Source organism: Leptodactylus fuscus, chromosome 1, assembly GCF_031893055.1.
Source record: "Leptodactylus fuscus isolate aLepFus1 chromosome 1, aLepFus1.hap2, whole genome shotgun sequence".
Taxonomy (NCBI): Eukaryota; Metazoa; Chordata; class Amphibia; order Anura; family Leptodactylidae; genus Leptodactylus; species Leptodactylus fuscus.
The window spans coordinates 10656980-10682093 of NC_134265.1; the positions used below are offsets into that span (position 1 = coordinate 10656980).

At 43.0% G+C, this 25114-nt stretch overlaps 2 protein-coding genes across 2 annotated transcripts in view; both read right to left on the reverse strand.

Annotated features, from left to right (window-relative positions):
• The window catches only part of LOC142195170 (uncharacterized), a 215400-nt gene that overhangs the window by 164281 nt on the left and 26005 nt on the right, over window positions 1-25114 (reverse strand). The window lies entirely within an intron of this gene.
• Window positions 12873-15099, reverse strand: LOC142218263 (uncharacterized). The gene is made up of 2 exons (XM_075286851.1): window positions 14985-15099; window positions 12873-14328 (listed from the first exon to the last, which is right to left on the reverse strand). Exons 1-2 carry the CDS (start codon window positions 15097-15099, stop codon window positions 12923-12925), a joined length of 1521 nt encoding a protein of 506 aa, XP_075142952.1. The 3' UTR covers window positions 12873-12922.

The following is a 25114-nucleotide window of genomic DNA, read 5'->3' on the forward strand; positions in this document are numbered from 1 at the left end:
AATAAAGATGAGGAATATATTGTGAAGTGTATTCTAAACAATGCACCAAAATTACGTCATAAAATGTAAGTTCAAAGTAAACCATCTAAGGTGGTATAAATGTAGACTGGACAGGGTATAGATATGGCAGATTTACCATCCAGTTCAGTCACTGTGATAAATCTGGTGTAGTATCAGATTTTCTATCTAAGTTTACACTATTAGTAAATCTGAGCCAATGTGTGATCTGCTCAAAGGGATTCCTACTGAAAAGATTATTCAAAAAAGTGTGGCCTTGTTCCGGTGAGGGGTTGTCTGCTCATAGGGAGGCGTAAAGAATAAAGTCGGTGTTAGAGTAGTTCTGGGTTATGTATTTCCTATGATATGGCTTCAGGTCTGCCTCATGTTCAGGCAGCCATTTTGTCTGTAGTATCCATTTCTTACCCACATCTGAACCTTTGTACTTGTTAGTAAGCCAGATTATGAAGCAACAAGAAACCAGATGTTCAGTTGTTTTTGTACTTTTAGTTTACATGGAAATCAGGAAAGAACTGTCAACGTTTATCATTTTCAGTACAATTGGCTGTAGAAGAGACGAGGAGGAGGGAGTGTGGGAGCAATGATAGAAACCAGACTTAGTGGAAAGCCCCCAAATTTCCTTTTTACGTAGTATTAAAAATGTATTTTTGGCTAAATTACCATTTTAGGATGTCATGTTATTTGCCATAATCTGATTGGATGTTTCTGTATTGTGACCACTATAAAATAAACCGATTCTGGGCGGAACTTTGCAGTCCGGACACACAGAAGTATAACTTGTGAGGGGCCACACAGTGGCTCAGTGGTTAGCATTGCAGCCTTGCAGCGCTGGAGTCCTGGTGTTCAAATCCCACCAAGGGCAAAAAAAACCATTTGCAAGGAGTTTGTATGTTCTCCCCATGTTTGCATGGATTTCCATCCCATACTCCAAAGACATACTGATAGGGAAAAAATGTACATTGTGAGCTCTATGTGGGGCTCACAATCTACATTTAAAAAAAAAAAAAAAAGAAGTATAACTTGTGTATCTGTCTGTAATGTCTGATTATACGGTCTACCTGGTCGGTCCTGGGGTAAGATAAATGACAACTCTAACAACTTGGTGGAGAATGCGGGCATGCCAATTAACCCTTTTGTGGACTGGGTTTTGGGGGGGGGTTGCTTTTCTGTCAGAGGAAAGCATATATCCTAGGCAAGTGAGGGCAATGCCCCACTGTGCTTTCCTTTGGTAGAGAGTAATGCTCCTATCAGTTCATTGGAGGGACCACAAGGCATTCACCCCAGGTGGATTGTATACTCGGATGTATATCTTCTGTTCTATCTGTCTCTTTTATTCTTTGATGTCCTCTGTTTGTCTGTAACATAGTTGGTACCATTGTATATTATTGTGGGATGTGGTTGCATGTATTGTATGTTGAACAGAAGTGGTTTAGAAGTTATTTTATGTAGCTTGATTAATTTGTCTTGACAGCAGGAAGGAGTTAACTGTTTGATTTGGCTATTGCTATTTTGGTTTATGGTGGAAAGATTCTACTTACAGACTTGAGTTGAGTAGTGCGTGTTTGTTTGTGCTGTTGCCGATTAGGAAAGAAAAAGAGAATAGTCAGGCTCCAAATCAGTTGTTGCCATTGTATAAGATAAGGTATCTTCTTGACTTCTTGTTCTATTTATTGTATGATCATATGTTGTTTGTTTGATGGACATTAAGACTCCTTAAATGAGACTATGTGAGTGTATGAGAGTCGCCTGAATTTAGGTGTGGTCTCTTGGCATCTGGCCAAAAGAAAATTTTATGGGTAAACTTGCCACCAAGACATTAAGAACACTCTCCAATATTTGTTTTTGAATAAATTCAGTTTTTTCATTTTTTTTTTACCTGTTTGTCTGGGTCTCCTTCACCTCTTTGTTGAAGAGTTCACTTCTGCAGAGGGGGAGAAGGGGGGGGTTTCCTCTCAGTGCAGCTTGTCTGTGTCTGTGTTTCATGTCTTGCTGTTTAAAGTCAAAGCAACATTAATGCATGTCACTAACACACTAATATGCATTATTTGTTCCCAGTCTAGAAGGTTTTGCTTTAACAATTGTTGGACTGTTATTATTCAATACATTTATAAGCATTTGCGTAGCCAGAAAATGCAGACGCCAATGTGGGATACCATCTATGTTATTGTTGGAAATGTTTTGTCTACATTGCAGATTGGGATTAATGCTGGCCGATTAGAAGAAGAATATGAAAGATTTGCTAAAGTGATAGAGCCAGGTTGAAGTTGAAAAGTACCAGATTGAGAACGCTAAACTGTGATTGAGTGATATTGAGGAAAATAAATTGTGTCATCGGGTGGAGATAGATTTTAGATGTCCTCAGAATCTAGATCAACTAGAAAAGCAGAGAAGTGCAGGATTGCAAGTTTTGCTGTAAATTGTTCTGAGCGTTTATAAATGAAGGTTGTTTGTTGAGTATATTGCAATGATCATTGGTTTACTGCTGTGGATGATACTTTTCCAGGTATCCAGAATCTCGAAGCACAATTACAAATATCCTTTAAGGTTATATATAGTATATATATATATATATATATATATATATATATATATATATATGGTTTCTGTAATAAGAATTTTACATAGCGGATGAATCAGAGACAGGGGTCGCAACCGTCGACTGATTGCTATGGGAACTGCCCTCACCAAGTCAGAAAGCGAAGGTGAATCTGTGAGATTTAGTCCCAAGATCACTATGAAGGATTATTATTATTTATTTATATAGCACCATTAATCCCATGGCGCTGTACATTATTATATTAATCCCATGGTGCTTTACATTTGGGGGTTACATACAATACACAGAATATACAGGTAGATATAATACTAACAATGACCGCCTGGCACAGTGGGGTAGAGGGCCCTGCCCACGAGGGCTTACAGTCTATAAGGGAAGGGGGGTAGAGACAAAAGGAGAGGGGGAAACTGTACAGATGGGGGTGCGGTGATAAAGTTATTGGAGGTTGTAGGCCTTCCTGAATAGGGGAGTCTTCAGGGCCTTCTTGAAGCCTGTGATTGTGGGGGTCAGTCTTATGTGTCATGGTAAGGAGTTCCAGAGTATGGGGGATGCACGGGAGAAATCTTGGAGATGGTTGTGTGAGGAGTGGATGAGGGCAGAGCGGAGTAGGAGGTCATTGGAGGCAGGGCCGGCTCCAGGTTTTTATGGGCCCTTGGGCGACAGAGCCTCAGTGGGCCCTCTTGTAAAGGAGGTGGGGGAGTCGAGACACTGTGAGTTGCAGATGAAGCGAGTGACGTCATGCAGGAGTGTGGCGTCACCAACGCCATACCTCCCAATCTTTTAAAGAGTAGAAAGAGGGGCAAAATCTGCGGCAAATTTAGCTCCGCCCTTTTTTATGTTGATTCCACCCATTCTCATTCATTTATTATGTGCTCCCACACAGTATAATCCTCCTACAGTCACCCGTAAATTATATGCCCCCCTCCATCTCTCCCCCAGTTTCATATACACCCTTCCTCTGCCCCCAGTTTCATGTCTCCCCTCCATCTCTGTCCCCAGTTTCATCACGTTCTCCCCCTTCATCTGCCCACAGTTTAATGTCCCCCGTCTCTGCCCCAGTGTCATGCCGTTCCCCCCCCTCCCCTTCATTTGCCCCTTCAGTTTCATTGGGCCCCCTCCATCTCTGTCCCCAGTTTCATGCCGTTCTCTCCCCACCCCCTTCCCCAGTGTCATGCCGTTCCCCCCCCCCTTCATTTGCCCCCTCAGTTTCAATGGGCCCCCTCCATCTCTGTCCCCAGTGTCATGCTGTTCTCCCCCCCTCCATCTGCCCCAGTGTCATGCTGTTCCCCCCTCCCCTTCATTTGCCCCCCAGTTTCTTTGGGCCCCCTCCATCTCTGTCCCCAGTTTCATGCCGTTCTCTCCCCACCCCCTTCATCTTCTCCAGTGTCATGCCGTTCCCCCCCCCTCCCCTTCATTTGCCCCCCAGTTTCATGGGCCCCCTTCATTATGTTTCACCTTAATATGTAATGAAAAACAAACACTTACACTCACCTTCTATCACTCACCTTCCATCGTTCCCCCGACGCTCCTCTCTCCGCTCTCCCTCCAATCACATATGCGATGCAGGAGCTGTGAGATCAGCTCCTGCTTAGCTCCGGCCCGGCTTGCGTGTGTAGGCGTGATGCGATGATGTCATCGCGCCTACACACGCAAGCCGGGGCCGGAGCTTTAAAGCAGGAGCTGATCTCACAGCTCCTGCGTCGCGTATGTATTTCAGCTCATCGGCGGACGGACGCCGATGAGCTGAAATTGTGACAGGCAAGTGCCGGGGGGCCCCCAGAGGCTCTGTGGGCCCCGGCACTTGCCCAACTATGCCGTGCGCTGACGCCGGCCCTGATTGGAGGATCTGAGGTTACGTGTGGGCAGGTAGCGGGAGATTAGTTCAGAGATATATGGAGGGGACAGGTTGTGGATGGCTTTGTATGTTAGCGTTAGTAGCTTGAACTCAATTCGCTGGGCTATAGGTAGCCAGTGGAGGGACTGGCAGAGGGGAGCAGCCGGTGAAGATCGGGGGGTGAGGTGGATTAAGCGAGCAGCGCAGTTTAAGGTGGACTGGAGGGGGGCGAGGGTGTTATCTGGGAGTCCATGGAGAAGGGTGTTGCAGTAGTCTAGGCGGGAGATTATGAGGGCCTGGACGAGCATCTTGGTAGTTTCCTGGGTGAGGAAGGGGCGAATTCGGTGGATGTTCTTGAGCTGGAGGCGGCAAGAGGTGTTGAGGGCTTGAATATGTGGCTTGAAGGATAGGTCAGAGTCCAGGGTTACCCCAAGGCATCGGGCCTGTGGGACAGGGGTAATTGTGGTTCCATTAACTTTGATAGATGGGTCAGGTGGAGGGGCCATACAGGATGGGCTGAAGATGATAAACTCTGTTTTCTCCATGTTGAGTTTCAGAAAGCGGGGGGAGAGGAAGGATGCTACAGCCGCTAAACAATCTGGAATTCTGGCAAGCAGGGAGGTAATGTCTGGTCCAGAGATTTAGATTTGGGTGTCGTCGGCATAGCAGTGGTACTGAAAGCCATGAGATTCTATGAGTTGGCCCAGGCCAAGGGTGTAGATGGAGAACAGGAGGGGTCCTAGGACGGAGCCCTGGGGGACACCTACAGAGAGAGGGCGTGGTGAGGAGGTGGTGTGCGAGTGGGAGACGCTGAATGTGCGGTCGGTGAGGTATGAGGAGATCCAGGAATGGGCCAGGTCTGAGATACCAAGGGATGAGAGAATTTCTAACAGGAGGGAGTGGTCAACTGTGTCAAAGGCAGAGGAGAGGTCGAGGAGGAGGAGGACAGAGTAATGGCGCTTGGCTTTGGCAGTTAGCAGGTCGTTAGTGACTTTTGTTAGGGCAGTTTCAGTGGAGTGCCGGGGTCTGAAGCCTGACTGAAGTCTGTCAAAGAGCAGGTTGGATGAGAAATAGGAGGAGAGTTCGGAGTGAACATGCTGCTCAAGAAGTTTTGAGGCGTACGGGAGCAGTGAGATGGGACGATAGTTGGCAGGAGAGGACAGGTCGAGGGACGGATTTGGTGAGGTCAGCAGCTTGGTGACGGATTTGAAGGATTTGGTGAGGTCAGCAGCTTCAATCCTTAGAATGCCTAACGGATGCTTGGATACTGATAGATGAAGGATTATGTTAAGTTTCCTAGAGTACCTAGGAGAGTTATAGCACAAGTGTCTAGTACACCAGGTGAACATGAAGGAAGATGTGTACTCTGCATATGAGGGGACAAACCCTGCAGAATGAACAATGACTAGTCTAGTAAGGGTATTTTCCTATATGGTTATATGAAAATCCATCAGGTTCCCAGGAAGTTTTGGGAAGGGTATAAGTGACGTTTCTTGATTTATCATTTTTGTGTACTGGGGGAGGAGGTGCTCCATTTATAGGCAGAATTAAGAAAGTTCTAACTGATGTGACTACTTGAATAGAACCAGTACTAGAATGGAAGGAGAGGAAGGAATTGTTATTTATGAGGTTACAGATAGTAATACTGAATTTGAACAACCAGTTATTGTTAATCACTAGGTTAACTGATGCTGTCCAAGGGACATAGGACGCAGTGCATAAGTATTATGCTTCATTTCTTGATTAGTTAGCATATTTATTTGATGTTTTTGATGTTATAGTCCTGGCATCCTAAGAGTGAATATACTTGTTTGCTACAATATGTAGATGATTCTATGCACTACAAGTAAGGAGTTTTATTTAAAGGGGAACTTCATCACTTCTGCGGTTTCTATATCAGGAGGGATGTAAAGTTTTCAAATTTTATTCTGGCCCTTAGAAGGATTTTTTAGCTTAACCCCTTCCCGCCGATGGCATTTTTTGATTTTCGTTTTTCGTTTTTGACTCCCCTCCTTCTAAACCCCATAACTGTTTTATTTCTCCGCTTCCAGAGCCATATGAGGTCTTAATTTTTGCGGGACAAATTTTTCTTCATGATGCTACCATTAATTATTCTATATAATGTACTGGGAAGCAGGAAAAAAAATCAGAATGAGGTGGATTTGAAGAAAAAATGCATTTCTGCGACTTTCTTACGGGCTTTGGTTTTACGGCGTTCACTGGCAGCCAAAATGACATGTCCCCTATATTCTGTGTTTCGGTACGGTTCCAGGGATACCAAATTTATATGGTTTTATTTACATTTTGACCCCTAAAAAATTTTCCAAAACTGTGTTAAAAAATTTTTTTTCTAAAAGTCGCCATATTCCGACGGCCGTAACTTTTTTATACGTATGTGTACGGGGATGCATAGGGCGTCTTTTTTTCCGGGGCTGGGTGTACTTTTTAGTTCTACCATTTTCGGGAAATGTTATTGCTTTGATCACTTTTTATTCAAATTTTTATCAGAATCAAAACAGTGAAAAAACGGCGGTTTGGCACTTTCGACTATTTTTCCCGCTACGGCGTTTACCAAACAGGAAAAATATTTTTATAGATTTGTAGAACGGGCGATTTCGGACGCGGGGATACCTAACATGTATATGTTTCACAGTTTTTAACTACTTTTATATGTGTTCTAGGGAAAGGGGGGTGATTTGAACTTTTGATACTTTTTATATTTTTTTTAACTTTTTTTTTATTTTTTTTTTTTGCATTTATTAGACCCCCTAGGGGTGTTGAACCCCAGGGGGTCTGATCACTAATGCAATGCATTACAATTCTAATGCATTGCAAAAAAGCATCCTTTCTTTTGCAGGCTGCATAGACCAGCCTGCAAAAGAGAGGATTTGCAGACAAGCCTGGGAGCCTGTACAAGGCTCCCGGCTGTCATGGCAATGGGACGTCAGCCCTGGAGCATGCTCCAGGAGCCGGCGATCCCGGCCAAAATGGCGGCGCCCATGCGCCGCCGGGAAAATGGCGCCTCCAGCGCCTTTGACCGCAGCGCCGGAGGGGTTAATGCCTCCGATCGGTCCGGGGACCGATCGGAGGCATTAGAGCCGGTTGTCTACTGCTTAAAGCAGTAGACACCCGGCGGCTATGGCGGCCGCCCGGCTCCCGGGCGGTCGCCATAGTTACAGACCCGACATGCGCCGTACTATTACGGCGCATGTCGGGAAGGGGTTAAAGAAGGCAATCTGTGTTAGCAACAGCCTTAGAAATACCCAATCATAAACAGGTTTTTTCATTTGTTTTCTCGTGAAAATACTGTATATGCTAAAGGAAGTTTTAACACAACATCGACTTTTAGGATACTATTCAGTACGACCAAATTGATGCGGTAGTTAGAGGTGCCCCATCCTGTGTGCGAGCAGCTGCAGCTTATGCATTCCTGAAGGGGAGAGTCACAGACATCATACTGGACCATGCTTTAACTATTAATGTTCCAAATGTAGCTCAGGAACTGTTGTCACAAGCCGAGATCAGATCTATCCATGGCTTGAGTGACAAAGTATTAAGTTACACTCCCAATGTCACAATCAAGAAGGGTAAAGTATTTATTAATATATTGGAACATGACTGCTTTGAAATAGTAAAAACTGAAATTAAAGAACTGTTGATACCTAATGTTGATTTTGAACATTTTATAGACGGATCCAGATACTACACTGACGGGTAACCATACACAGGATACGCAGTAACCACCTTTGAGGAAACGGTAAGATAAGAGCCTCTAACTCCTGGGTGTTTTGCCCAGGAGGCAGAGCTCAGAGCCTTGGCTTAGGCGTGTACAATTGCAGAAGGCTAAACGGCAAATATCTACACAGATTCCGGTAGGCATTTGGCATAGCGTATGACTAATGGTCCCATTTGGCCTAGTAGAGATTTTGTGGGGTCTTTGGGCAAACCCATCAAGAATGCTGAGGCAGTTGCACAGTTGTTCAGGGCCTTGATGATGCCTAAGCAGGTAGCAATAGTAAAAGTGCAGGCTCATACTGAAGAGCAGACTAAGGAGGAAGAGGAAAACCGTAGGGCTGATGCAGCTGCGAAGGCAGCAGCTCTACTTCCTCTCCCTAAAGTGGCATATGTTGTGGAGATGAAGCCAGGGGAAAGGGAAATAGATCTAACCCTCCTTAAGTCTTTTCAGGAACAGGCCACTCAGCAAGAGAAAGATGCCTGGAAGAGGAAAAAGGCAGAGAAGGATGAAGGGGGACTGTAGGCTGGTGAATCGAAGCTATGTCTCCCAAGGGCGCTATATCCGATGATGTGCACCCTGTCCCATGGCCCAACGTACCAATCCAAAGATGCCATGGTAAGTCTGGTACAGCAAGCATGGATTGTCCCAGGCAAGCATGGATTGTCCCAGGATTCCACTACACTCCAGCCAAGTTTGTTCAGGGATGCATTGTCTGTGCTTGCCATAATGCCGGGAGGACAGTCAAGGTGCCTCAGAAGTGCACCCCGAAGCCATTGTACCCGTTCCAGCAAGTGCAAATAGATTTCATTCAGTTACCAAAGGTTGGTACATATGAGTATGTCCTGATATGTGTTGACAGTTGGCCAGAAGGTTAGCCATAGCAAAGGCTAATGCTAAGACTGTAGAAAAGGGGGGAAAAAATGCTATCAGAAGTAGTCTGCAGATTTGGAGTTCCAGAAGTAATTGAAAGTGACAGAGGAACTCATTTCATCTCAGAGGTCCTGTAGGAAGTTTTTCAGGCCCTAGGTATCAAGCAAGCTTTCCATACCCCTTACCACCCGCAAAGTAGTGGCAAGTAGTGGAGAGACTAAGGGGAAAGGCTCAAACTGAAAATCCAAAAAGGTTGGCAGAGACAGGTAAACCATAGACTGACTGTTTACCTATAGACTACATACAGTCCGAATGACACCGTATAAGAAAACAAAGCTATAAGCCCTCATGAGATACTTTTTGGTACTGCACCAAAGTTTGATTTTAATTTTCCACAATAGCTTCAAATCAGACATTCTGACATGGCAGACTATGCAGGGATATGCATAAGAATCTCCCATAGATTCCTAACCGTGGTCTCAGCTCTATTCCCGATCCTGACTCATGGAGGAGACTCATTCTCCACATCTTGGAGATTGGGTTACTGTGAGGCGACACATCGGAAGATCCTTGGATCCGCGGTTCGATGGTCCATTCCAGGTCCAGCTAACCATATCCACCTCAGTCAAACTGGAGGGAAAGCCGACCTGGATTCAAGCCTCACATTGCAATCGATTCCTCAATCATGAGTCTCAGAGATTATCTGATTTCTTATTCAATATTATGTTTTTGTTTATGTTTTAGGTTAGAACATATGATGCTTATGATGGCAGGCAGATAAAGTAAACTATTAATACTAGTATCTGGTATATAAAGCTGTTAGTTCTAGACACTAGTCAGCATGTTATGATATTAGATTAATTGACTACAGCTCAAGAAGACTTATGTCAGATTGTGGCCCCAGCTTGTTGTCGTTACATTGATGCCCAAGGTATGCTTAGGGTTGCCCATAATTTACTAAAAACAAGGAGATTGAAGGAAGAGTTCAGAGACAGTCATTCAGAAAAAGATGCCCCTGGCCATGATGGCTATTCTGTTTGAATCCAGTGAATTGGTTCAGGGGACCAGGATAGGTTTTTGGAATTTTCCACTTCATCTTTAAGACATGTCTTCTGATATTTATATTGTAGATTGTGCTTAGACTGGACTTGATGATTTAAAATAGAGCACTAAAGTCTAATTGTTTTTCAGATAAAGTTAAGATTGGACCAACTTTTGTACAAGGCTCCAACGTCCATTCCATGATGATATTGATGATCTGAAAATGTACATGTACTCATTGCGGAAAAGAGGCTCTAGAAGACCTGTCCGACTGCATATATAGTGGGACAAAGTTCGAAACAGCCACAGCCTGCTAAGAAGAAACTTTTCCGCCATATGGACATACATGTTGTTTATCTTATACCTTATATAGTTATATAGCATACTCATTATTACAGTTAGGGCAGCAGTAAAGGAGAATGTACATGCTCCCTCTAGTCTGTATCTTTTTGTCTTTTTCTTACACAAGGTCCTGTGGATCAAATTTGATTCAAGTTAGAAGGATAGAGGTGGTGGGACCATCCGGATGGATGCTAGCATCCCTCAATCTGTGGAATTAGTATTCTCACACTTTGAGTATGTAGGGTGGTTCTATTTTGCTATCCGTAGGAGAAAGGGAGGTAGTTAGGAAATATGGGCCTTGTATGAAAATGATAAAAAGAGGGGAGTTGTTAGAGTAGTTCTGGGTTATGTATTTCCTATGATATGGCTTCAGGTCTGCCTCATGTTCAGGCAGCCATTTTGTCTGTAGTATCCATTTCTTACCCACATCTGAACCTTTGTACTTGTTAGTAAGCCAGATTATGAAGCAACAAGAAACCAGATGTTCAGTTGTTTTTGTACTTTTAGTTTACATGGAAATCAGGAAAGAACTGTCAACGTTTATCATTTTCAGTACAATTGGCTGTAAAAGAGATAAGGAAGAGGGAGTGTGGGAGCAATGATAGAAACCAGACTGAGTGGAAAACCCCCAAATTTCCTTTTTACGTAGTATTAAAAATGTATTTTTGGCTAAATTACCATTTTAGGATGTCATGTTATTTGCCATAATCTGATTGGATGTTTCTGTATTGTGACCACTATAAAATAAACTGATTCTGGGCGGAACTTTGCAGAGCTCTGTCCGGACACACAGAAGTATAACTTGTGTATCTGTCTGTAATGTCTGATTATACGGTCTACCTGGTCGGTCCTGGGGTAAGATAAATGACAACTCTAACATCGGCTTTGATAAAATGTCTCTTTAACCACTTCAGTACCGGGTAATTTCTCGTCCAGGATCAGACACATTTTATGTTTTTGTTGTTTGTGTGGTTTTGAGGGCTGTAACATTTTTATCTGTTTTAAGATTAATAAAGCTGATCTCAGTCCTGTAGGACCCAGCAACTCTTGTAATGCACTGCTCCCGGCGGATCACATGAACACTGGGTCAGAGGGTGGCCACATTTGTATACACGGCAAAGTAATAAACCTTCCCTGCCTTCTCTCCTTAGTTACTTCCAGCTCCTACTTCAGCAGCTCCACGATTTCGTACAGCTGCTAAGTTCTGCTTGGACGTAACGATACGTTCTTGCAGAACAAGGACACCACATATAGGACGTATATACCCAATGGGTGGTCCATAAGTAGTTAAGAGGGGGTATTTCTCAAAGCAGTACATAGCAGTTTAGATGGATATGGGGAAGATTTTAAAATAGTATAAGATAAACCTATGGCTACGATAAAGGCGCCTGGTCCGGACAGATTGCCTCTCACCTATTACAAGAAACTTGACCCAGACCTTGGACCCCTCCTCTTATAAGGTTTTCAACTCCCTGACATCACGTTACTGATACCCCTCATGATTCGGGTCTCGCTCTGTTTCTCCTCCATCGCTACTAGTCTCCAGTGTGCACGTATACCGTTCTATGCTTCGATTTTTGGTCCCCATGACTTGGGACTGCATTCCGCAATTCTTGAAGCGAGTGGAGACTCCTCCTCTCTCCCTCTGGATTCTGAAGGTCAATAAACTTATGAGCATGGAGAACCTCACTTCTTTCCTGCATGACACTGTTAAAATCTTCAATAAAACCTGGTACTACTGGTTGGAGTTCCAACATACTGAAGAGTCACAGACACTTCTTGGGACTAGACCGTGGCACAGTGATTCTTACAGATATGGATTCATTACCTGTCTGTATCCCTCTCGTATGCCTTTGCCTCGTGAGACATAGAGATGTCCTGCTCCTACTGTTAGAAGGCTTGGACTATACGAACTTCTGGGCCTTAGCCGAGACTTTTTATTATTATTTCAGCCCCCTCCCCACCCCTTTCCATTACCTTTTTTTTTTTTCTCCTTCTCTCCTCCTTCAGTTGTTTATCGTCTTACTCACTAAGATATTCATTCTACTTCCTTCCTCTCTCTCTTCTCCTTCTTTACTCTATGCTCTTCTCTGTCCCTCTTCCCCCTTTTCCCTTCTTCTCCCTGAAGCTGCCGCTCGAGGTTCTTGCTCCTGTTGTTACCTGGATACTATGCTGTACTTGGGATGACTTTTGTACCGTCCCGTTTCATCCTTGTTCTTTTAATTTTGTTGAAATTCAAAACTGTGAATAAAAAAAAATGAATAAAAGTAGAGGCCACAAAATACCTCTTGTCACCCCAGGCCTGCCAGGAATAAAGGACTGTCACAAACATGCAGATGTAATTCCAATTCAAATATTTTATTCATATTGTCAATTAGACAAAAGAACCTGAGGTGAATTCTCTAAGATTTAAGATATGAATTGGGGGTAAAACAATCAGGAAAGAAAAATGTTTTTTTTTCTGTGTGTTCATAGATGTGCAGTTGGAGATGACTTTTGGTTAATCTTACTTCTCATGTGTATATTAAAATGGCTTCTCTCCTGTGTGAGTTCTTAGATGTCTAACAAGATTTGATTTCCGACCAAAACATTTCCCACATTCTGAACATGAATATGGCTTCTCCCCTGTGTGAGTTCTTTGATGTTTAACAAGACTTGATTTCTGACCAAAACATTTCCCACATTCTGGGCATGAAAATGGCTTCTCTCCTGTGTGAGTTCTTTGATGTTTAAAAAGATCTGATTTAGAGATAAAACATTTCCCACATTCTCGGCATGAAAATGGCTTCTCCCCTGTGTGAGTTCTTTGATGTTTAACAAGTTCTGATTTAGCGGTAAAACATTTCCCACATTCTGAACATGAAAATGGCTTCTCCCCTGTGTGAGTTCTTTGATGTTTAACAAGATTTGATTTCTGACCAAAACATTTCCCACATTCTGGGCATGAAACTGTTTTCACCCCTGTGTGAGTTCTTTGATGTTCCACAAGATTTGATTTCTGACCAAAACATTTCCCACATTCCATGCATGAAAATGGCTTCTCCCCTGTGTGAGTTCTTTGATGTGCCACAAGAATTGATTTGAAAGTAAAACATTTCCCACATTCTATGCATGAAAATGGCTTCTCCCCTGTGTGAGTTCTTTGATGTTCCACAAGACTTGATTTAGAAGTAAAACCTTTCCCACATTCTGTGCATGAAAATGGCTTCTCCCCTGTGTGAGTTCTTTGATGTTTAACAAGATATGATTTAGAGATAAAACATCTCCCACATTCTGAACATGAAAATGGCTTCTCCCCTGTGTGAGTTCTTTGATGTGCCACAAGATTTGATTTAGAAGCAAAACATTTCCCACATTCTGCGCATGAAACTGGCTTCTCCCCTGTGTGAGTTTTCTGATGTGTAAAAAGACTTGATTTAGCAGTAAAACATTTCCCACATTCAGGGCATGAAAATGGCTTCTCCCCTGTGTGAGTTCTTTGATGTTCCACAAGACTTGATTTAGAAGTAAAACATTTCCCACATTCTGAACATGAAAATGGCTTCTCCCCTGTGTGAGTTCTTTGATGTTCAACAAGATGTGATTTAGAGTTAAAACATTTCCCACATTCTGAACAAGAAAATGGCTTCTCCCCTGTGTGAGTTCTTTGATGTACAACAAGATTTGATTTAGAGATAAAACATTTCCCACATTCTGAACATGAATATGGCTTCTCCCCTGTGTGAGTTCTCTGATGTATAACACCTCTTCTCTGTCTTTTATTTTGCTTAACAGATTGTGATGAATTAGAAGAGAGATCTTTCTTCTGAGGGGCTGAGGGTAAATCTGGGGTAATGACATGTTCTTCATATGGATCTTGTGTGATACCGTGATCCTCTGCTTTATAATCTGTAGATGTCAGATGTCCCTCTGAGCTCCTGGTACAGTCATCTGACAAGAAAAAAACTGATGATACTATTATCAAATAACATAACTTTATAAGTATATTTCTCACTGAGCAAACGACAGTAAATCGGCCTATTTCATTTGTATTTACTGTGCTGTGACTGATGTCAGTGACAGTCTCAATGGCAGATATCACCGCTGCTCTAGGTTACGGTAGAGGTGCTGGTAGTGGATGAAATAAGCGGGCCCACCCAGTCACAGCACTAAGGGAAAGGGGTGGTGGCACTTACACTGATGAGCAGAAGGGTAACACTGTTTAGAACTTGTGACTTTCAAACTCCATATCTCACCGCCACTACAGCTCGGAACGTGAGACTACCATCATCTTATAGACAATCATCTTGGCCATCTCATACAGAAATTAGACTTGCAACTATTTAGCATATGATTAGTTATGCAGATTATTCTCATTAAACTTCCCTGTTACCATTTTGTTCATAAAAATCTAAATTTTAATTATTTTGGAAATCCACCTTTGGCTTTCAGCACTGCCTGAATCCTTATGGACATGCTCTGGATCAGATTCAAGTTTGTCTCGACTGAAATCGCATCCCAGATTTCTCCTACATGTTCCCAATGTTGGTGCATACTGGTCGACTCACTTGGGTAAAACTACAGCTTTTTTTATCAGCTCTACCCACAAGTGTTTGATTGGAAGTTTGATTTGAAGTCTGGGGACTGTGATGGCCAATTCAGAACCTCTGCTTTACTGTCATTGAACCATTTCTTCAAATCTCGACAGATGCTTGAGGTCATTGTCCTGTTGGAACACTATGTCGTCCTTCTCATATCCATGGTACTCAATTGTACAAAGTAACTCGTATTGTAGGATAGTCACATATAGCTCAGTAGTGAGACCACCATCAATCCTGGTAAAGTATACAACCCCTTTGTGAAATAACCCAATATCATCAGGCTTCTTCCACCAAACTTGACAGTAACTTTAATTTCTCAGTTTTATCCCTTAAAGTTTTCGGATAAATTTGCAATCAGAGTCCAGTCTATTGACTTTCATCTCATCACTGCAAATCACCTATTTCCAATCTCCTACTGTCCACTTTTCGTACTTTTTTTTTGCAAACTTGAGCCAATGCTTTTTCTGGCTATATTGGGTTTGAGGCTTCCTCATCTTTTGGGCAACCATTCCAAACTTGTGATCTCACTATTACAAAGCATACGAGCCACCTGCACTACCATGTTTGTCGCTCCACAACTGATAGATCTTGTGGTGAGCCAACTTGTTGATATTTTTCCTGAACGTTCAGCTCTTGTCTTTGGAATGAATGGACGGACTTAATTTCGTATTCTTCCCACAGTCATGGCACTTACATGTTGCAGTTTGGCAACTTTCTTGGCCCAGAGACCGCTATCGATGAGCTGGATGATGTTATTTTTCTTCTCCTTGGGAAATCTTCTTCACGGCTGATACTTGATTTGAACCAGTGACCTTTCACTTGGGAAATAAACCTAATAAGTCCCTGAGTCCCTTATGGGTGTCTCATGTTCCAAACTGTAGTAGATGGTGAGATGTGGAGCCTGAGGGAGTGGAATATATTGGGTCACTATTCAGTGTTTTTGGTTTAGTTTGGTGATTTTAGACATTTATATTAAAAGTTACATTTTAGGCCTTTTTGGGGCTACTTTTCTGATTAATAATGGTGCACAGCAGGTTACTATACTTTGGTACATATTGCTGCTTGGTTACACTGGTACAAGTTATCGGCTTCCTTTTTCCTTAGAGCGGTGACCGGGCCGCTGACAGCACCAGCACTGTTCTGATGGCGGCCCTGCCTGTCCCTGGTAGATCACCTTGCTCACGTTACATAAAGGACATTCATCACAATCGCATTACAATTTCTGCACCTAGAGTAGTTTATCTTTTCCCAACAGAAGCCACATTTAGGACCGAACATCAAGGCCCTTATTTTGTACTGCTAAGTCCAGGCCTCTGACTACATTACTAGTTGTCCTGTCCTGATATAGATCGTCTTATCTGGACGTCTCTTCTAAGATTCCAAAGTGAAATAAGTCTCAGAGCCCAAACCTCAGGAACACAATCCCTGGCTGCTTAAATATGGCCACTTATCTGGAATAATACTGTAGGATGCCATAAATCTTACTGTATTACACCCCATACACACTATAGAATCCAAACCACATCTGCTGGATTTCCCAGCCTGAACTCACCGCGGATCTGCTGTCCCATACAGTATGTAGTAGGGTCTGTGGAGTCACAAGGAAGCAGGGACTCCTAGCGTCATAGATCACTAAGATACGGGGAGTCCTGGTGTGTGGACAGAGTTCAGGCTGGGAAATGTGACTGATGTACAGACCAGATTTTCTAGTCCGGATTCCATAGTGTGATTGGGGGTCTAAGGTGAGGTTTACACAGTGACATTTGTAGAAGCTGCTTCAGGAATTCAGAAGAATTTTTCCGCTTTACCAAATCAGCCCCCGAATCTCCATCAGATTCCTTACTGGCCAGGCGGGATTTTCCACCTCCCATTTATTTCCATAGAGCTCTGAGGTGGAATCTGCCTGAAGATCGAGCAGGAGGATTATTTTTCCGCTACCTGAAATAATCTGCTATATAATTCTGCTAAATTCTTTCCCTTCACGAGGACTGACAGCCGGTGAGGAAGAAATTTGCCTCGTTCACATCGATGTCAAGTCCATATTCCTGCTGTCCGTTCTATTCTATACTACATTTATTACCCCCTATAGCGGTATCACATTTATATTCATGTATTATTAGTATTTTACCTGAATCCGGGAACAACAAATAGTCTAAACAATGTCTGAATAGAATCAGTGACCCTTCTGTGCTTTATATAGCGGTGACTCCTCACCTGGGCGGGTCCCTGTAGGAATGTCCTCCTCACACTCCTCATCACCACTCACATAGGGCTCTTCCTTTATTCTCATAGATATAGCATTAATGTCGCTCAGATCTTTATCCTGATGGAAAATCTGTAATACAAATATTGTAAAAGTCACCAGACAAATGGGGAAGTGATGGAGAATGTTCTAAATGTTTTTTTTTATCACCATAATGACCTGACAGGAGGAGTTATCCGAGGCAAAAAGCAGCAAATCTGAAGCTGGACATAGATATTAGATGACGGCTCACTGACAACTGCTAGAACCTTATACACATGTATACTCAGCATGGCTAGATGTGCTTCAGGATATTTCAGTGGAGGAGATCAGATTCTATCAGATACATCCGGGGTTACTTGTCTCGTGAGGAGACATCTTTTAAGTAGTCTCTTTGATTCCTCATCCCAAACAGAAGTTTCCGTAGCCAGAAGATTGTGAGAAGATCTAGACAACATGTAATGTCTATGGTCAGCTTTATCCTCCATCTCCACCTCTCATTACACAAGTATAAACCATCTAATACTGCTGGATAACCCAAGACTGACCACAAGGACTTCACAGCCCGTCTACACATCATAGGGAATATCTCCATCTACCTGATCATCCTGGGGAAGAAGAGGACTGGGACATCTCTCCGGTGTTGTCCTCTTACTGGATCTACCTGTAGGAAACACGGACAGGGACTGAATTCATTCTGTACATACAAATAATGGAAGTCCATGTGTATATAGTCATGTCTATTACCTGCTGATGTGAGGGGCTGCTGGTCCTCCATCATCACCTCCTTGTACAGATCCTTGTGTCCTTCTAAATACTCCCACTCATCCATGGAGAAATAGACAGCGACATCCTGACACCTTATAGGAACCTGACAACACAATGATACAGTCATCACCCCGACCCCTCCAGTTACTGTATAATGTCCCAGCATTCCCAGCAGTGTCACCTCTGCAGTCAGCAGCTCCAGCATCTTGTTGGTGAGTTCTAGGATCTTCTGTCCATTGATCTCCTCCTGTATCGGGGGGTGAGGTGGAGACCCCCGGATTGTGCCGTTATACTCAGGAACCTGACAGCGCCCACTAGAGGTCTTCTTCACTACTGTGTAATCCTGGTTATGGGGAGACACATTAATAAATCTCACTACATACATGTCCAGAGTCCATCACCTCTCCAGTCATATCATCTGTTATTACTAGAGATAAGAATGATGTCATGATGACATCATCAGAATCTCTCACCTCTCCAGTAAGCTGGTAGATGATCTCTAGGGTGAGATTTAATAGACTTTCCGCCATCTTGTTCCTCTCTCTTTCCATCCTTGATGGATCAATCAGGAATATTCTCTTATATAGAAGATACTGAGAGGATTCTATATTGTAGGAACCTGAATGGAGAGAAGATGAGACAATGTAATCACTACACGGAATCCCATGGAATAAATAGAAGAGTTGAGTCCCATTATTATCACCACCTCCTACTTCTGAGGTCGGCAGCGTGTAGCTCAGGAAGGAAGTGACTTGTTGTGGGCCGGCTTGGTGGGTATATAAGGTGTGTGATAGGCCGAACAGAATCTCATTGTTGTCTTGGGTAAAGGGGACGATTTATCAGAGTTGCACAAGGGATGATTATTGGCTGTTGGGCCAAGGGTGACAGTATTTCCCCAACAGCACAAGTTGTAAACTGCATCATTGGGAATAAGGAACGTGGAAACTGTGGAGAATCATGTGCACTGATGTGACAACCAATTCAAAGAAGAGAGGAGAGAACCCTCTTAAATCTAGTTTGGTGCAGATTTTAGCAGAGCAGAATGTTACCAGGAACTCACGAAATAAGGGAAGAGCAGAACAATTTTTAATAGTCATCTTATTCAGTTCTCTGTAGTCAATACATGGTCTCAAAGTTGAATCTTTTTTTCTACAAAGAACAAAGATGCCCCAGCTGGGGATGAGGAGGGTCGAATGAAGCCTTTATATTCTCATCCAAGTATTTTCTGAGTCCTTTTAATTCTGGTTCAGAGAGATTGTAAATTTTGCCAAAAGGATTAGTAGCTCGAGGAAGCAACTCGATGAGACAAGTATAAGGACGATGAGGAGGTAGTTGATGAGCTTTTTTCTTGCTGCAGACATCACTGAACTGTTTTTTTTTTTTCTTTTTTAAATGTAGATTGTAAGCGCCATATAGGGACCACAATGTACATTTTATTTTATTTTTTTCATTTAAGTATGTCTTGTAGAATGGGAGGAAATCCACACAAACACAGGGACTCCAGCGCTGTAAAGCTGTAAAGCCAACCACTGAGCCACCGTGTTGCCCCTTACTGAACTTTTGATACTGTGGTGGCAACTTATCATAACTCTGATGAGGAATTTTGGAAACTTATTTGTTCTTGGATGAACTGACTTGATAATTGTCCTTGTAGCATTTGGAAGATAAAAGTAACAGTCCTTGATTCCCAGTTGATAGAAGGATTATGGATAGCAAACCATGGAATTCCTAAAATAACCGGAAACTTGGGAGAAGAAATCAGATGTAAACTAACAGTTTCATGATGATCAGGTTCTATACAGATTCCAAGTTCAATTGTCTCATGAGTTACAGGTCCAGATGATGAAGGTGAACCGCCAACAGTTTCCATATCAATTGGCACGGATTTTGTTCTAAGTACAATGTTATCATCAAGTGAAAATTATAAGTCCATAAAATTTCCTCCTGCACCAGAATCTAACATGGCAGAACACTGCAATTTATGGCTCCCGACCATGACCTGTATCGGAATGACAAAATGAGAAGATGCGGCATACATTTTGTTTTTGCTTTGGGTTACAGATGAGATGGTCTGCAAAACTGAATCCGGCAGTTCAGAAAGTTCAGAGTTACTATCTGCCTTAGCACTGGTGCAGGCTATAGACCTTTGAAACTAGTTGGGACAGTTATTGGTATAATGTCTCGATCCCCCACAATAGCGGCACAGATTTTCTGTACGATGCCTCTGTATCTCTAGCTCTCTACCGCACTAAGAGGTTTTCAACATCAATCTGCATAGGTTCTGGTAAGGGTTCAGTCTTTTGCTGAGTGACTGAAGGAGTATGTAGGTTTGTTTCCAAATATCCACGTCTCACTTTTCTAGGTTCAGCAAGTCTCTGAACAATTTCAGATGCATAGTTGAATAAAATCCTCCAGATTATCAGAAGTCTCAACTCCTTTGGCTGCTGGATTCCATGTGGTGTCAGTTACTCAGCGACAAAATTCCGCTGTGTATTCAGCAACTGAGCGACGTCCTTGTCGTAGGTTATGCAATTTGGTCTCAGCTGTGGCACAACGATTAGGGTCATCAAAAACTTGATTCATAGCAGCAATAAAGTTATCTAAATCATTAAGGAGGACATAGTTCTTTTCCACATAAGGGAGGCCCATGCTAGAGCTTCATCGGTCAGGAAATTGAAGATTAATAGCACTGTTTTCCTGTCAATAGTAAAAGGAACAGGTTGCACTTGGAAGTAAATGTGGGATTGGTTAAGGAATCCTCGGTAATGGTGACGATCCCCACTGAACTTTGATGGCAGAGGCATATGGGTATTTGAATCTGAGCCTGAGTTAATATTCAGACGTTGTCTCTGAAGTTTAATTATTTCTTGTTGTTGATCCAGCACCAGGGTTTGTAACTTGCTAATTTTTTCTTGGTAAGTAGAACCAATTTTTTTTTTTCACGTAGATTATGAGCCGCACACAGGGCTCACAGTGAACATTTTTTCCTATCAGTATGTCTTTGTAGAATGGGAGGAAATTCCACTGAAGCACAGAGAGAGAACATACAAACTCCTTGCAGATGAGAGACTCCAGTGCTGCAAGGCTGCAGTGCTAACCACTGAACCACCGTGTTGTCCCTAAGTAAAACCAAATTCTTTAAGCTCAGCCACTTGTTGCTTCCAGGTGGTCACAACAGTCTCCATTTTTGGGCGAGATTACTCTGTAACGATCCAGGTATGGTTCAGAGTCTTTTAGTGCAAGTACTTGGGGTAATTGGTAGGCTGATAATGTAGTCAGAGAAAGACAATGGTTGAAACACAGGATGAGGCAAATACTGAAATCAGGAGGAAGCCAGTGGTTGATACACAAGATGGACGTCAGTATTGGCAGCAAAGCAGGAGAGACAAGCTAGATTACAGGCTGAGAGCTCAATAATCTCACAAGGAAGGACCTGCAAGGCTGGGTTTGAATAGAAAGTTTAATCAAGGAACAGGGTGGAGCAAACCAGAGAGGAAGGAACCTAGACTGGAGACACTGGAAACTAGGCTTCAAATCAGCACAGGAGCTGTCCAGGAGGTTGAATAGCTCAGTTGGAGGAGCTGCAGCCTAGGACACTGAAGTCCCAGGGTTCAAGACCTTGCGCTCTCTTGCTCTCTTTTCCATTAAACCTTCTTTCCTCTACACTACTATCCTCACACATACTCCGTTATCTATTAGGAACGATACAGACCCACAGTGACAGGTGTCCGCCCCTTTTCTGATGTAACCACGCCCCTTTTTATATGACCACACCCCTTTAAAACATGATCACGCCCCCTTTTATTATAAGATCACGCCCCTTTTATTATAGGACCACACCTCCCCTCCTGATTCATGTTCTATCATGAGTGTATTAACAGCAATTCTTTAACTGATTTATTTTTAATATAGGGGTTACTGTTGTAATTCTTTTTGCGCTGGCATGGATGATATTTCTTTGATAGAAAGAAATATCATTTATTTCAGTGCAAAGTGTCTATAGGTTATTTAATATAAAATAAAATAATATATCTTTTTTAAAGATGTATTATTGATGGTGTAATCAATCCAGGTTCTTCAGCGCCTCAGTGTGGGGGCGTGGGTCATGGCCATACATAGCCCGAAGACAACAAAACACGTCCCAACATGTTGAAGACGCATACCATAGGTTATGCTGAAAGGGACATGTCCGTACATAACCCGAAGACAATCATGCGCGTTTCCCCTGCACCTGCGCACGGGCAAAACCACACACACACTGCAATTATTTAAAATTTTTTATTCTGAATGCCAAAACACAATAGGTATTATTACAATGTTAACCACGCTTGCTGTAATAGTGGAATAGTTCTCACTTTAGGTAATATAATCCCGTGGGTCAGCACTAAGGGTGATGAGGGAAAAATGGGTACTCTGGCCCAAGGAGGTTATGAAGTTGAAGGATGAATCAGTTTCATTTTCAAACTCTCTAGAATTTCTCTCCTGGTAGGATTACCTACCACACCGGACAGTATATTTAATTCAGCCATCGAGTTGAAAAATACGTCACAGCCGGGAGACGTATTGTTTCTCACAAACCTTAGACTCTGCGTGGCGTGTTTAATGAGGTCCAGCATGTTAGATCCGGGAACCGGGGCACCCCTGTAAATAAATTCACCTTTGCCATTCCAGGCTGTGACATCAGATTTCTGCTCCATTTTGCCTAGTAGAATTTCTGCGTTCTTTTTAAAGCGTGGGCTGACGCTGTCCACAATTTCACGGATTGAGGCGTTTTTATCAGGTAATGTAATTGACAATTGCTGGTGCTCGGGAAGAGAAATACGCCTCCCTGCTGGGACGAATTTTTCATCTTGATGGCTGAATTAAATATACCGTCCGGTGTGGTAGGTAATCCTACCAGGAGAGAAATTCTGGACAGTTTAAAAATGAAACTGATTCACCCCTCAACTTCAGAGCCTCCTCGGGCCAGAGTCCCCATTTTTCCCTCATCACCCTCAGGGCTGACCCACGGGACTTTATTACCTAAAGTGAGAACTAATCCACTATTACAGCAAGCGTGGTTAACAATGTAATAATATCTATTGTGTTTTGGAATTCAGAATAAAAACTTTTAAATAATTGCTGTGTGTGTGTGTGTGTGGTTTTGCCCGTACGCAGGCGCAGAGGAAACGCTACCTGGGAGAAGCCGCTTTCCTTTATGGATGAGATCATGACCAGGATATACAGAACCCTGCTGATATCTCTGATGTTTTCCAGGCCTGTTATAACAATTTCTACAATATCCACGGCCAATTTGCAGATCTGTCTCCTGAGGCACTGCAGGCTAATACAGGAGAATGTTGAGGAGACCGCTCACCCCATTTGTTCACCAATCCAAGTCAGCTCTTATAACAGTCATCCCAAAGCCTGGTAAAGATCCCGTCTGCTGTGCGAGGAGGAGGAGCCCTGCAAACTGTACAGAGATGACGAATCTTCATCATCTGTGCCTAACTTGTATATGACCCCCAGGACTACTGCCCATGTTATCCACTCTCGTATCTATCACAGAGCATACTGTACTTCTGCTCTCTGTGACACAGAGGGGTAATGTAATTACCCTCTGAGCCTTACTGGAGGGATATTCTTATGTTATACCCTCTGAACATAACCAGGAAGTTTATTGGTGCTGTCACCCAGACGTTTACCATTGCCCAGGTCGCAGTGCCAAAAAAGTCGGACCAAACACTTACACAACACATATAAAGTCATGAATAACGTTTACATCACCCAATCCCTGTCCTGTCCATACATGAGCTTTCTAGAGTAAAATACGTCTCTAGTGATATCCGTTACACGCTAAAATAATAGTAATAATTAGAGATGAGCGAACACTGTTCGGATCAGCCGATCCGAACAGCACGCACCCATAGAAATGAATGGAAGCACCTGTGACGCCGGCCGGCCGCCGGCAAAGTCAGCGTCACAGGTGCTTCCATTCATTTCTATGGGTGTGTGCTGTTCGGATCGGCTGATCCGAACAGTGTTCACTCATCTCTAGTAATAATGATTATCACTAAAGATGAATTTATATTGCTAACATTTTTATAGGGCAATAGAATATAAAATTTTTATGTAAAATCCTACTTAATTTGTATGCACAAAGTTGGTTGATGCATTTCTGCAATTTCGGCGTTTCTTTAACACGGTATGCTGTGTAATCTCTAAAAACTTTGGTGTCTCAGTTTGCTAGGTGCAGTATAGATTTTTAACATATTAGTGAATAACAGCAAAATCTTTCTTGTCTTCTGTATCACTGTTTTTGAGAGTCCGAGCTCTTGTTGTATTTGATGTTTGAGGAAGCGTACTGCACATGTGCGCGTAAGCGGCCTCCAAAACAAAATGGCCGCCCGCTAGCCTGCGTACTCGGCTCTGCCTGGGTCCCGATGGTTGTCCCGACTGCACAGACGCACAAGTCTGACCCCAGCTGGAAGAAGAAGATGAAGGGGCGGTTGCTGCAGAAGATGGAGGCGTCGCTGGAGAGAGTTCTCTTGCAGCATTGGGGACGCCCCCAGTGCTGTTTGAGCGCTGGGACCCGCCCCCAGTGCTGCGAAAGAACTCATTTTCATATCGACCAGAATTCCTACGGAACAGTGGGCCGGAGACGACTTATTAAGGCTACTCCAATGTGTCAACTAGAAAAAAAAATTGTTTGAATGATAGGATCCCTTTAAATCAAAATTGCATGAAGGTGCCTGTTCACATACAGTACCAACTGGCAGTCTGACAATGTTACAGAAGATATATAGGTACGGGAGGTTGGATGATTTTTTAATGTTGCATTTGTCCAATTTGTCCATCTCAAACCTGTGAAAATTGCCGCAGACATCCTGGTCAGTGATGGTAATAGCTAGGGATGCCCTCTATTATGCCCCACTCTTACATGTACTCATTATACAGGACCTGGCGGCTGCCCTCTGGTGATGCCGAATTGTACATGGTCATCAAATGTGTGCTAAACTACGAGTACTACGGTACTCGAAATACTCATACTCGGTCGAATACCATGCGGTAAATACAGTAAAAATTCTATTCCCCTCCCACCTTCCCTGGCGCTTTTTTTTACACCAATAACTATGCAGGGGAGGTG